Source organism: Hemicordylus capensis, chromosome 2, assembly GCF_027244095.1.
Source record: "Hemicordylus capensis ecotype Gifberg chromosome 2, rHemCap1.1.pri, whole genome shotgun sequence".
NCBI classification, from domain to species: Eukaryota; Metazoa; Chordata; class Lepidosauria; order Squamata; family Cordylidae; genus Hemicordylus; species Hemicordylus capensis.
The window spans coordinates 375,147,312-375,162,552 of NC_069658.1; the positions used below are offsets into that span (position 1 = coordinate 375,147,312).

At 40.3% G+C, this 15,241-nt stretch overlaps 1 protein-coding gene across 2 annotated transcripts in view; it reads right to left on the reverse strand.

Moving 5' to 3' along the window:
• Positions 1-1,145: 1,145 nt before the first annotated feature.
• The window catches only part of GABRG2 (gamma-aminobutyric acid type A receptor subunit gamma2), a 135,674-nt gene continuing 121,578 nt past the window's right edge, over positions 1,146-15,241 (reverse strand). Inside the window, exons 7-10 of one of the 2 annotated variants that reach the window (XM_053297920.1) lie at positions 10,223-10,375; positions 8,576-8,781; positions 4,854-4,877; positions 1,146-3,383 (exon numbers count right to left, since the gene is read on the reverse strand). In XM_053297920.1, the coding sequence (XP_053153895.1) occupies positions 3,108-3,383; positions 4,854-4,877; positions 8,576-8,781; positions 10,223-10,375 (659 nt within the window). In that variant the 3' untranslated portion in view covers positions 1,146-3,107. The remainder of the gene's footprint in view (positions 3,384-4,853; positions 4,878-8,575; positions 8,782-10,222; positions 10,376-15,241) is intronic. The other variant, XM_053297921.1, reaches the window with a different exon arrangement.

Genomic DNA, 15,241 nt, shown 5'->3' on the forward strand with positions numbered 1-15,241 from the left:
AACCACAAAAAGGAATTCACAGCCTACCTAGCAATAGCTGTTCTGGATGGTCTGGTCTGGGCAGAGGGTCTGCTGCCTGCTTCCTCCTTCCTTCCTTCCTTGCTTGGGGCTTACTCGAGTTCAGGCTTCAGGGAGGCCTACTCGGAGGCCACTCTGGAAGCCCCGCCCACCCGCCGATCAGCTGAGAGGCGGGGAGAGAAGAGCTCTGCAGTTTGCAGGCCTTGCCGATCCTAGGCCTCTTTGCCGATCAGCCGGAGCTGGAGGCAAGTGGCTGAGGGGCCCTGGGGCTGGGCAGGTGGGCAATGGGGTGGGGGTGGCAGGGACTGGTATGGCACCCCCACCTCAATGGCGCCCGGGGCACGTGCCCCCCCTGACCTCCCCAGTTACGCCTATGGAGGTAGGGTATTCCTCAAGAGATTGAGTTCAACAGGAAACAAATTAACAGAGCAAGCTGTGGCAGTCACTGGCAGACATGTTGTGCCATGTTACACACATAGTGGAATGTAAGGTTTGTGCAGTAGCACAAGAGCACTGTTGTGCAAGGGCAAAACATGCACAGAGTTGTGTGACAATGAAGCCATTAATATGCAATGGCATCACTATCACACAACTCTGGTTGTGCAATTTTTTCACTTGTGCAACAGCACTGACACAACTGCACAAGCATTACATTCCACCACATGTGCAACATTGTGCCGTATGTTAGCCACTAGAAGGAGTAGACTTAATTAAATATTGGTATTAAAACTTTTGGGATCAGTCCCCAGATGACAATTAGGGAGGCGCACATGACTATTGTGATATTTAATCCCACTGCAGGTAGTTCTCATCTTATTCTAACCAATCATGTAATAGTTTGCTATCTGAATACTGTAAGTGGTTCTGCCTTTAAGCTATAATAGAATATAACTTCTATTCCACAAACATTTGCACACATAAGGAACTCTATGGAGAATTTAATTGGAAATCTCACATGCACAAAGTTAGGTATGTTCCTTTAAAAACTGTGGTTTTAATCATTTTGAAATGGGCAAATAAAAATGAAGATATTTAACTAAAGATGAAATCCTATAGCAGCACTCAGAAATCAGATTCATTAGTGCACAAAAACCCTACTTTTAATGAAGTCAGGCACAAAACTACTGTAAGATTGAGTGCAGTAATTTTATTGAAAAAATCTATGGGTGTGTGCATTTCCTTCTTTAAAATACATTAGACAAGGAGCAACTGATGATCAGGAATTAGTTATACTTTTCTATACATGTTTATTTCCAAAACTATACAGACATTGGAAAACTGTCCTTAGGTCTCTGTACTGTATTGGCTATCATTAATTCTGCTATGATAATATACATAGAGGTTCTTCATTCCCAACTGCAAACCTGCTTGACATGAACGGGTGTTGTTCCATCCGTAATAATTAAAAAGTCAGTAATATTTACATGTGCTTAAGGTTGCATAACTGAGCATTCTACAGGTATTTTAAAACCAGTAGCTAGCTAAATGAGTTTCAAGATTTACCCAAGTGGGTTTTATTATTTTGATACACACATACTACACAGAGATGGTTGATTAGCAAAGTCACTCTCTCTCTTCCCTTTTGTTATTTTGACAGTTTGTTTCAAAGTTGTTTCTAACTTGCGTGCTAGCTATGGTTAAAGTCTATAGAATAATCAAGGGACTTGGAGTGGAAGAAGCAGCACTGACATCACACAAATGTATGGTGCACTGCAGTTTCATATATTGGCACAAATGAAAATGGTCCCACATCTGCCTGGAAAACAAATGTTTGCTGTATTTGTGAAAAGCAAGAGCTATATTAGGACTCCATTTCATTCAGATGGATGATGCATCTCGGCAAATGTAGTCTAGGTGCAAATGATCAGCATTCAGAGTAGGGAAGGATCAGTTCACCACTAACAAATGCTTCAAACAACCACAGCCAGTCTTGCAATGCATAATGATTGCAGTTTCCAGTTGCTATGGAAAGTGAGGAATAAAATAGCAGAAAACACCTGGAGCAAATCTATAGACTAAGGTAGACTATGATATTATTCATGTTGGTCTTACTTATTTGCTCTGTCTATGTTTGGTATTATGCTCAATTTCTTAAGGCTTTTCTAACTTATTACAGAAAGTGCTGGCCGTTTAAATCTTCCATGCATGAGGGAGAAGGCATTTCTGCCAGAGAAATAAAAATAAGATGGTTTTTATCTACATTTTCTTGCTACAATAGCAAAGCCAGGAATACAAAATAAAAGACAATAGTGTTTATGGTACCTTTGCTCCATTTATTTTGTCCCTCCCCAAAAAATCTTCATGCACTAGACCCAAGTACAAGGTAGTGAAATATTTACAGCATTTGTACATGTGCTCTTAGGGAGGGCACCCAAAAAGCCTATTTTTATTTGGGTGTGACAAAAAGCTACTTTTTCTCTAGACTAGTTACACTGATCTGAAGTGAGAAATGACTCTTCCAAAAAGAAAAGCCCACAGAGGACAAAGATATCACATATTTATAGTCAATGCTAACAAACTATACAGTATTTTTACCTTTATGATTTTAACCGCCATCATTCACAGTTGAAATGTTAATAATAGCTACACTTTAAGGATAGCTTGTGGGTCTTCTTCGTGTGTTTCTGAGATTCATTGGTGATACTTGATTTTGTCTGCATCCAGTTGCTAAAATATTGAATGTTAGCATCTGATTACAATAACTGTACAGTAGTCAGACAAATTATATGATAATTGATATGTATTGGTTTATGGCACTAAAGAATTTTGATCACTGTAAAGTGTCAAATTCCAAGGTATAAATTCCAAGATTCCATGAAGTTCTTATATTCAACGAAGTGTAGATCAGCAGGTGCTGACCCATTCCCTCCACATTTCAGGGAATGCTCTGTGTGCGTAATGGTGCGTGTGCTGAGTATTCCTTGACATGAAAGTGAATGGGGAGGTTCCTGCTTACAGGGAAATCTGTGAGCCTGTTGGAGCCTTCTAGGGTCACTCGTTTATGGCAATTAAGTTGGCTTAACCAGGAAACCACTTTTCTAATAAATTTCAAGAATAAAGCTCATATCACCTATTTCCTTTCTATTTGTTTAAAGATAAAGGTAGGACACCCAGTAGACCAAATTAAACAAACAAAAGGCGGTTGGAAAGAATATGCGGGCATATGAGTCCATTTTGGCAATGCGGATATGTATTCTTCCATGCCGCCATGCTCCCGTTCGGCAATCCTCAAAGCAGCAGAAAAAACTTGCACAGTCCTTGCCATCAAGACATTCATATCCATACTCTTCATCCCGTTCTTGGAGGTGTGTGGCATTGTTCATTTGAATAGTAGCTGACCTTGGGCGGATATCAATAGTAGGTGCCTAGGACAAAAGGGTGGTAAGAAGGGGAAGAAGAAAGAATGAGTGTTTTGCTCTTGATAACCAAGTACTATCTGTTTAAACTAGTGTTAGTCTATGGATGTCTATAGCTCTAATGGTATAGCTCTAATGGTATAATGAGGGGATTCCTAAGGCTTTGAAGGTGTTATTGTAATGATAAGTCCTTGATTTTGAACACATTCAGAGCAACAATCCAACACTTAGACTCAGAGGTAAGTACAACAATCACATTTTACTTAATAGCATCAGCTTAGTAGGGTTTAATTACAAATAGTTTATTCAGGAGTGCAACCAAAAGAGTACTGTGATGTATTTGTTCCCATTGGCTATGGAATAATTGATAAGTATAGGAAGGCAATCATCCCCCCGCACCCCTCAAATTAGTAGAAATGGGAAAAATAATTGGGAAATGCTGAATTTAAGAAGTGATGCAGCTGGGTCTCTAATATTGATTAAGGGGGAAAGGATACCAGACGAAGTACTCAGACTTGGGTTAGGTGGGTCTCTATAATGATCTTCAGTACTAGACATTCCTAATCACATGCAGCTCTGGGTTTACAACTGTTTTCCAGCTAGAAGCTTCAAAGTGCCGACATAGGATACAGTAGCTGTAAATATTAATAATAATACAATAATAATTGTATCATCACTTGCCATGTGTTTTTACCAATAAACTATTTTGATCCTTTGGTGAACACGCTGCAATAAAGAGCAGCTGGCAGATGACTGATTAAAGAGTGGATTGCTTAAAATTATGGCTGGAAACAGAAAACTGTTTACAAGTAATTAGCATTATCATTTTAATTCATCTCTTTCATTTGGACATTTGTTTCACCAGGAACTAAATACCTGCATTTCAGAAAGAGGAACATTTAAAAGTATTATACAGCTACCTGTATTTGCCACTTTGGCTAACAAGTGTCTATAGAGTGAGTGACAGCGTTAAAATGTAAGCATTTGGTACCCTTTCAAAACTCTTGACAGTTTGTGTAAGAATAATATTGCACTTATTCCAATGGTATCTAATACTTTAGTACAGCTCTTGATAGATTTGTAGTTTACATTTCTTCCAATGAGATCACTAAGAGACAGAACTGAGTTCTAAAAGGGTTTTATTGTGGATACTTGGTGTAGCTGGTGGTTCTGGATTGGATCCCATGAATAACTGAAAAAAGAGAGCAACACAGATGTTTTCGCTATACTAAGCTCTCTTCATGCATGCGATCCAAAAATGTGAATAGCCTTTGAACTTATCATAAGTTCAAAAAGGTGGTGAATTGGTGTTTGGGCTGCTGAATCAACTACACATTAATTTCTAAATATTAACCATTCTACTTCACTGCAAGGCTGCCTCAAGTAGAATGCATAAATATCTAATATGCCTTTACTGAAGCTCTAATTGTTCAATTCAGCAGTCACATGCAGTGGATTTCTATACCAAAAATATTATACCTTGAATGAAAACATCCGAAGAAGCTTTGGTTTCGTAGACAGAAAAAAAGAATCAGAGTTTTTAAATCAAAGGAAGGAAGGAAGGAAGGGAAGGAGACAAAAAGTAGCATAAATTAAATATTCCAAACTATAGCAAGTTAAAAAAAAAAGAAATAGAAAAAGGAGCAGAGAATTGTAAATAAGAACTTATTTAAGTGATTAACATGAAAGATCTAAGGTATCCTAAGGTTGTAAAGAAGGATCTGAACTAAGAATCTTACAGTTCATCCTGAAGCATTTCCAGTTTGAGAGAAAATACATTCTCAGCCAGCTAATCAAATGCTATTGGTTTCTGGGCTCCTTCTGGACTAGTAGAAAAGACCGAAAGAGTAGCATTGAGGAAATGCCATTCCCTTTCCATACTGACAGTTCATGGTCCTCTGCCCCACTGATGTCTGTGCTCCAAATGTTACTGCCTACCACCACAGTTTTCAAGGTGGCCATTTCATTTGGATTGCAACATAATTTTGAAGGAACTCTTATACAAAACTCTTATACTCTTTGGAATATTTTGGGAACATTATTGGATCAACACCTAGTTGGCAATTTTGTGCAGTCATCCAAACTAAAATGAGTTCTTAGGCAGGTGTGAAGTCTTTCTATGCAGATGGAAACTCCATAATATACTCACTATCTGATGTGAAATTGCACTGTGTTAATAAAATGCCCTGTAATTTCAAATGGCAGGAAAGGGAGAGAGAAGAGAGACAGTACAGTCAATAAAAGAAAAGTGTCTGTAAGAGGGAGAGTAAAGGTGGGGGAAAGAGACACACAGGAACACACATTTCATATTTTAAAGTTAGGACTAAACCTGCACAGGCTATACATTTCTGTCAATCTTAAGCAGTTAATATGTTACTTCAGTGTTCAGGACGTAGTGTTCAGTGTTCAGGGTTTACTTCAACTCCAGGAGAAAAATGGATATCCCATGCTTTGTGTTCCCCAAAGGGTACCTGAGGACCTTTCTCCCTGTAGGCCAGCCTCTGTCTGATCTTAGTTGCTTAGTTGCTGACTGTTGCTTAGTGGCTGAGATGACACATCAACCTTTGGGGTTGGGGGTTGGGGCGGGCCGCGTTATTGGAGGATATATTACCCAGAAAGGTATGGCAATCATTGGTGTACTCATAGGGTACAAAAGGTCTATCACCATTGCAAAAGCATACCAATTAGAAGGGGTACTGAAGGATAAGGTAGCCCATTGGGGTAATCTCTATGCTTCTATGTTTTGAAAAAGGACTGTAGGGGTCTGGAAAACCCACTTCTTGGCAATTCCAGGAGAAAAGCTAGCCTCCTGTAAAATAATAAAATAAAATAAATGGATTCCAAAAGGATTATCTCAAAAGAAGCTGGAGAGTAATTGATGGGTGATAGGTAGGAGCAACCTATCAAACTCCAGTACAGGATCCCTCTGGTAGCTGTTGCTGGTGTCAAACTTTTTTTTAGACTTGAGCCCTTTTGGAACCAATCTTATTTCTTTTTCTATGTAATCTACTTTGAGACCATTCTGTTGAAAAGTATTATAGAAATATTTGTAGTAGTAGTAGTAATTATAATAATCAGGCAACAGAAATTTACTGCAGTATAATGGTAGTACAGAATCAGTTCTGTTAACTGCACCTTAATTATATAATGAAGCTCTGCAATAAAAATACAATAGACAAGGAGGTTTACTTGATATTTAAATTTCTGGACTGCAAAGATGGGTGAGGGGCTTCTCCATACACAATGTTTGAAACATTTAAAAGACCTTCCCTCACTCTTTTTGTTAGACACTCCAAGAATCAGGCAAAGGATAAGACAAAATTACATGGTTTTGTTTTCTTCCTTAAGCCCACTCTATTACGGGCCATTGAGAGCACAGATAATGATGTGCTGCAGAGTTCCCAGCCCTTGCCTGATCACCAAGCAAACCTTCCAGGGCTTCCACCTATAGCACTACTAATAAAGCTTTTCCTTTAGAAAATCGTAATTCATAGAGATGTGAGAATCGATTCAGTAGCGAATCGATTCTACTCAAACCTGGGTGATTTGAGTGTTTCTACCTTGAAAAGAATCATCCCAAGAAGGGGTGGTTAGATTTCAAGGTAGAATCGAAATCAGCCAGAGTCTAGGAGAATCTAGCTGAATTGATTCAACCTGTGTGGGGGTGCGTGGGGAGAGGAGAGCCTCTAATTTACTTACATAAAAACCGACGCCAGGGCACCCCCGACTGGTGGCCACCATCCCCTTAGGCTGCCAGCTGGTCCTGTAAACCCCTGCTAACTGGGCAAAGAGGCACCTTTTACCATGGTGATTCTCTTTATTTAGCAGGGGGAGAGTAACTGGCCCTGTCCACCCCCAGCACAGTACCTCCAGTGACTGTTGCTGGTGTCTATCTTATGTTTTCTTTTTAGATTGTGAGCCCTTTGGGGACAGGGGTCCATCTTATTTGTTTGTTATTTCTCTGTGTAAACTGCCCTGAGCCATTTTTGGAAGGGCAGTATAGAAATAATAATAATAATAATAATAATAATAATAATAATAATAATAATAATAGCAACAACATTGACAATAAAATTCAGCCATCCCAGGTCCTTGGGAAGGACTCGATGTCTGGATAAAACAAACTAGTCAATAACTCCTGTCTGACTGTGTAAATAAATAATAATAGTAATTAATAAAGAAAAATCTGCCACAAGCCTTTTATTAACCTGCTTCACTCCTGTGGGAGGAGCGAAGACATAGGGCTGGCTATGGCTGCTGGCATAGCAGCAGGGAGGTGGCAATTGGACCCGCCACCCCTCCTTGCCAATGCAGAGTTGGTAGCCAATGCAGAGCTGCCTCCTGGCAGTGGGGAGGCTGTGATGAGACTGCTGTCCCTTCCTGCGGCTGGCCTGGCCACACTAACTCTCACACTGACCGCTCTGCTGGGCAAGCCTCCTTTAAATCTGCATCTGCGCAGGTGCAGGAAGGCCGTTTAATGGAGTAGCCAGTGTTCTTTTAATTAGAACACTGGTGCTTAAGTGAAAAAGAACACTGGGATACCACATTAAATGGCCTCCCCATGCCTGCACAGAGCCATTTAAAGGCGACTAGGCCAGCGGGGGCAGTCAGTGTGAGAGCGAGCACCGGCGAGGTCAGCTGCAGGGAGGGATGACAGTCCCACTGTAGCCTCCCCACCACCTGCTGCCAACTCTGCATTGGAAGTGAGGGATGGTGGGTCCATTCACAACCTCCTTGCTGCCATGCCAGCAGCCACAGCCAGCCCTATCTCTCCGCTCCCACCAGAGGAGCAGAGTGGGCTAAAAAAGGGATAATGGCAGTAATCTCTTCATAGGAACAGCCGGCAACCACAAAGGATGGTGTCCACCGGTTCGGAGTCACAGTCACTGCTGTAGGCTCTGCAAAGGATGGTAATTCAATATTTACTTTGGGGGTGCCTTGGTGCTGTTCCCACCCCCCCTTTTATTGAAGTAATTCAGAGGCTCTCCTCTCCCCACCCACCCTCATAGGTTGAATTGATTCAGGTTCGATTTTCAAAATCAAGGTAGACTCAAATCAACCTGGTTTCGAGATGTCTACATTTGTGGTTGAATTGAAACAGCCGGTTTTGATTCTACCGCAAAACAAATCGCAATTTGCGATTCGTGCACATCTCTAATAATTAAATCAAGAATCAACTTGTATACTAACAGAATACATACAGGGTTTTTCTTCTTTTTGTCTTTATCCTTGCTTGGCTTTCTGTTACTGACAAAGTAATGAAGAGTCCCGTACTCCACCAGTGCAGAAAAAACAAAAATGAAGCAAACTGATACAAAGAGATCCATTGCTGTCACATAAGAGACTTTTGGGAGAGATTTACGAGCAATTGTACTGAGGGTGGTCATAGTCAGGACGGTTGTAATACCTAATAAGTGGAGAAAAATATACAGAAAATACGTTACTGCTTAGTGTGAAAATTCTCAATAGTCACATACCATAGCAAGAAGATGCAAGTCACAGCAAATGGATTGAATTAAGGTTGACTTTGCTATATAACTTAACTGAGATTTTATTGGATTTGATGTTGCTTTGTTTTTGTATTCGGTTTTTATATAAGTTGCTCTGAGACTACAGTGAAAGTGTGAAGGGAGGGATAATATAAATAAATAAAGCTGACTTGCATGCAATGGCAAATAAATAAATACAATAGATGTGAAACCAGTTAACTGACTTCCTTCCCACTTTGTCAGTAGAGAGTGTTCTGCTACTAAGATGAGAGCTAGGAAATGACTCCATTGCCTGTTGTAAATGGGTGATACCTTCACTCAAAGTATAAAATCATCCCTAAATCTGATCTTTGCTGCTTACTACTTACATACCTTAATGGTGTGACCAGGGGGCCCTGGCATGCCCTCACCTCTTACCTGTGGGCTTCTCAGAGGCATCTGGTGGGCTACTGTGTGAAACAGGATGCTGGACCTGATAGGCCTTGGACCTGTTCTTATGTTAACTGAAGTCCCTTTCTTCTTGGGTTCTCCTTACCAGAACACCATACAAAATCCCAACACTTGTATTTGCCTTCCAAAGGAAAAATGGGGTTCGGAACCCACAGTTCCCCCTCCCCCTCCCTTACAGTATGTACTGTGTAGTTCCACCCTAACATTCATACTCCTTATGAAATGTTCCTGAGATCTTTGCGAGTTGCTGTTTTATCATGAGTAATGCAATCCAGCCTAACACGGGCAGAAGCATCTTATAAACTGTGATATAGCTGTGAAATTCTTGTGAGAAATACACACAGGGGTCCTCAGCGCTTTAGGACAAGGTAAGCAATACATTATAATAATGCCTTTGGGTCTTTGAAAGTGCTGCCCCTCTCTCTCTCTCTCTCTCTCTCTCTCTCATTTTCATTCTTTCCTTGCCTCTCCTAAGCATTTACAAATATTGATTAACTGAGCTTCCAAATAGCCTCTTTCACTTAAGATCTATGTATGACTACTGGCCCATGTAAACATCTCACTTGAGTCCGCTACACTGTATAAGAAATGTCACAATATTGTAAATGGTGATGTTTATACACACTGGGCAGCATTTACACTCAGTGGTATTCTGAACTAAAGGGGCAGAATTTTCCAATTCAGCTGGAGATGTAGCACATCAACTTCAACAGTTTCATTGCTCCTGTCAAATGTCAAGTCTTGGGCTGGTTGTGTTTTCTTGACATGGATCTATTGGAACTATCCATAGTCTAAGTGACACCATTTCATGAATGAGAAAATGCACAAGCCATGGTCACAATCCAAGGCAGATTTGAGGGCACTTGGTGTGAAATTGAGCAATTAGAGGAGAAAGAAGCAATTACCTACCTAAAGACGTTCTGGCTGGAACGGCATCCTTATTAATCCAGAAAGAGACCCAGGATAGCACTACAATGAGTGTGCAGGGAATGTAAGTCTGAATGGTGAAGTAGCCCATCCTTCTGCTCAGGTCAAAGTAGACTGCCATAACCACATAATCTCCTGCAAAATATATTTTATGCAAGGTAACATCATATAGTCCACTGACTTTTCAATTCATTGCTGAAATTCCAACATTTACAAATAAGCTCTTTACTGTGGGGTCAGTAAGTGAGAAGATCAACTTTTTAGCCAGCACAAGCAGCTTTTTTCTTCTGCCCTGCATCACTAGACCTTTGCTCCCTCCAGATGGACCAGTTAACTAATTGGCAGTTGCACAAAAGGACCCCCATGACTGGTACACATAAATTCAAGAGGATTGGTCCATAATTGCATGAGTCAGGATAATAGGGGTGCAATTAACCTTCTGTCCACCACAAGCTGGAAATGAACAACAGTGAATGGGTCATTTAATATCTGCTCAAGCTCGTGTTACTTTCCCCCACTGCATCCTATACTTCATTGTCAGATTAATGCTCTATCTGTGCTTAATTCGGTATGGCAACTCTATTTGCTTATTCTACTTCCAGGTCTCAGGACTAACACTTGTCACATCCTGTCCATTGCATCTAAGAATACATTAATAATGGAAAAAATATATCTATACCAAAAAATCCCTCCTATTCCCACAGAACATTATATTTTAGCGTGCTGGGAATCAAGGCTAAAGATTAGTAACTGAAACCAAGAGCACCCAGGGTTTTCAATTAGTAGTTATGGAATAATTAACATTGATACTTTTGTCTTAATTAGTCAACAAGTGGAGAAATTTTGGTGGGTGAAAGGGAAGAAGTTATCCTTCTCTTTTTCACCCTTTCCCTCTCTTCTCTCACCTCAATCACCTCCACTTTTATTTTTCACTTTCTCCTTCACCTGCCCCGTTTTTGCTGCTGCCTCCTCAGTTGCTCTCCTTCTCCCCTTTGCAATCAGTTTCCCCAAGCCATTGCATGAATAGAAGACAGCAGCCAAAATGGGTGGGTGGATTCAAATTCTTCACCTCCTATTCAATGCAATGGGGATTCAGATGCCACAGTGGCAAAAAAAAAAAAAAAAAAGAACAGCAAAAAACACCAGGAGCCACACTGATAATCAAGTCAGAGGTGATGCAAGCACCACACAGCACTCAGCATTTACATGGCATGGCCATTCCCCCCCCCTCCAATAATGTACCAGGAAAAGGATATAATGGCATGATGTTGCTTCCTTTCCTGGTGTATTCTAGAGTGAGACAAGGAAGGGGTAGGTGGCAATTTTAAATGCTACACTGCAGCTTAGTGAAAGGTAGCCAATTCCTTTGAAGCTGGCTCTTCATTAAAAAGTAAACTCCACCCCTACCCTATCCTGATGGATTTTGCTGATAATCCCCTGCATCATGAATATGATGCAAGAATGGCCAGGATCGTGTGGATATGTCAGCCTGTGCACAGCCCTATCAACCACCATGGATTCTCCAAAGGGGTTCAGCATTCCCCCTCCTTAGATTACACCCCCACACCTTCTGTTTTCACCTCTTCTTCAACATGATGTTGCTCTATTAGCCCTGCTCATGTTTCCACCATTGACTGAGATGAGGGTGGGGACCAGGGACAGAAAAAAGGCTGTCCTCTTGGCTTTGGAATGCCCTCCTAGGCAAGCTTCATAATGTCCCCTCTCTTAGAATTAAAAAAAACACATATGAAGATTCATCTTTTTAGAGAGGCATTTTAATTTTTATTTGTTGTCTGTTTCTAGTAGGCTTTTAATTTCTAAATCTGCTTTTAATTGGGCCTTGTTTTAAACTAAATTTTAAATATTTTATTTTTTAATTAGTTTTATTGTCTCATGAGTCACCCTGAGCAGTATTGCACTGGAGAAACAGGATAAATATTTTAAATACAATAAGATAAATCCTGTATTTTACATACTGGGAGATTAGTCAGCAGATCCTCAGCTCCTTTTTTCCGGTACAATTTGTTATGAGGTCTTGATCCTTACGCAGTCTTCAGAACATGGGGACCATATTATTAAACGATCCTTGGTTCCAAATGAACCTGCATATAGTCTGAGTTCTGCAACCCCATAACTACTTTGGGGCCTCACAATAAAATATACTAACAGATCTATCAAAACATCAAATTTGGATATTCTGTTGCCTTTGTGCAAAATAAATGAGTAAAAATCAACATTGAAGATTAGAGTGTCTTGCATGATTACAGAGCTGGTATTCCACAACATTTCTTTTTCCTTTTCCACAATCTTTTTTTCTTTTGGCACAATTAAGGGTCTTTCAGTGGCCTACATGACATGCAGCATTCTATTAACATGCAGGCAGCCCCAATGCTGTTAAAAATGAGCAGTTGCGCAAATAGTGCTACCATAGTTATTCTCATTCACAGGAATAGAAAAAACTGCATTGGTGCTAGTTGCAGACTGCTCATTCCTAACAGCATCCTGGCTGCCTACACATCTGCAGCAGCCCTGGCATGAAGCATTCTGGCGATGGAACACACTGCAGTATGTGTCGGCCACCGCCGTTAACTATTATGATTCACTGTTCCTTGTGTTGTAGGCTTTAAACGGAGAGTACTTTATCTTGGGCCTCTTATGTTGCTAAACAACAGACATCTGTCGCAACTTAACTAAATGAAATATGTGTTGCAATTTTTCAGAGAAACATGTTAGGAAAATATTGCAATATGGCAGTCATATTACAAAAACAAATGAGGAGAGGACTGAAGGCATTTTGAAAATTACTGATAGAAAATTATAGGTTCCCACTGTAAAATTTAAAACATTCCTTCCTAGCTTGAAATACACTGTTTTCCTTGGGTTTGACTGAACTGAAACAATACTTGGTTTTCCGGTCCTTGATCTGATCTGGCAACATTTGCAAAAGCCTTTTACTTATCAACCTGTTCGCTTGGGCCACATGCTGATTTGACTGGTTTGGATTTTATGTCCCTTTCACAAACATCTTTGCAGTTTCCTGCACTAACACCCTTTGTTGAGAAGAACGAAAGACTCACAGCAAGCTTGCAACAGCAGCAGCACAATCCTATGTCTATCACATCTAGACTTGTGAATAGCTTCAATCTAATTGCTGCCACACAAGAGCAATGAAAAAAGAAAAAAACATATAGATCGATAATAAAAATGGAAGTAAAAAATCTGTAGTCAGGAGCCATGAAAGTAAAAGTTTATAGTCAGAAGGAGCTTCCTTGTTGTTATTGGCATGGTTGATAAGAATAGAATGTTTGGAATGGTAGACAGAAATAGGAATTCAATTCTGAAAGGATTGCCAGTGGGTCCTCCCACCCCACACCCCACATTAGGGCTTCTAACAGCTGTGTGAGAAACAAAACTTCAACACACAAGGCTTTTAGCACCCACCCCAATGAGGACACAAAGTGTCAACAAGGGGATTGGCTCTCTATTCCCTACAGCGCAGAAACTAAACACTCTGTAGCATTTTTAGTGGGTCACTAACCTACATCTCATTGGGCTATGACACTTAGGATCATAGCAGCATCTCAGCATCTCTGCTCCTCTCAGCTGATCAAAGCAGTCAAGGCATTTTCAGGAAGCATCATCCTCCCTCTCAAGCCATACAACTTTACGGTTGGTGGGGGCATCACAATTTTAAGATTGGTGATGCCCCCACCACACAGAAAAACCCCCATCAGAACTCCTTGAGTTGTAAAGCGTCTAGGCCTCCCCACCACACAAATGCATGCCTTAGGGTGCCAATAAATATAGTGTCTTAGACCTCCTCAGACCTGCCCTGTACTTGCAGTTGTGACCAGGAAGAAACCTAACAAACAAGGCAGAATAGTATGAGGCAGGCAGAAAAGACCACTGTCACACACCAATTTGATGGTGGCCAAAACATTCCTATCCATTCCCCAAGAGGCAAGCAGCCAAAACCCATACAGTTCTCCAGGATAGGAGGAAGGGATGCCTCTCTTAACACCAAGTGCCAATCTGGACAGGCATATACTATAATGACATACAAGCCACCACCCACCCAGATCACGCAACCAATCCCCTTACTTCCCTAGCCTCATACTTCATTAGTAGCTGGGCTGGAACAAAAATGTCATACCCAAGATAAGCTTGGTGATCAGCAGCATTCTAGACATTAGTGTTGTCAGCTTTTTGTGAGCAGGATTGTGTTTCTTTTAATGTTACAGACATTTCTGCCCTGACTTCCAAAAATTCATGAGATGGCTACACATCATATAAATAAAACAATAAAAACATCACTAGAAAATATAAAATTATGCAATCAATAGCATATATAAAACAGCAATAACTTAGCAATAGAAGTGAGAACAGATTTAATTGTTCATTAAAAATATAAGAAATCAAAATATAAGCAAACAATCTGAAGCTGATCTTTAAAACTCAATAAAGCAGCTGACATCCCTAGGAAAGGTGTTCCACAGCTGAGGAGCCATCACAAAAAAGGTCCTGTATCTCCATTTGCCATCAGCCTAGCTTTAGAAGGCAGGAATATTCCTTTTTCAAAAATCTACTTCAGTCATTGTTAGGAGCTGGGATATAAACAGGTCTGAGAGGTATTTATTTTTCAGATATTTTTCACAAGATGCACTGTTGGTTTTTTTTTTTAGTTAATAGTCCCTGCAGCGCTCATTCCTATACAGTACATGTTTACTATAGTCTAGCTGAGTCTGGCTGAAATCTATAAGACTTATTCCCAAGTACGTGTATTTAGGAGTAAGTGTGTGTAGGACTGCAGCTTTTGTGAATTTCTTCCTAATTCTCTCCTCTCTATAAGAATTGATTAAGTTTACATTGATGAGGATTTTATTGTATTCTATTGTAAGCTTTTTACTCTGAGTACAAAATCCATTGGTGATGCTATATAAATTGAATTACTATAGACCTAGGTAAAGGTAAAGTGTGCTGTCGAGTTGGTGTTGACTCGTG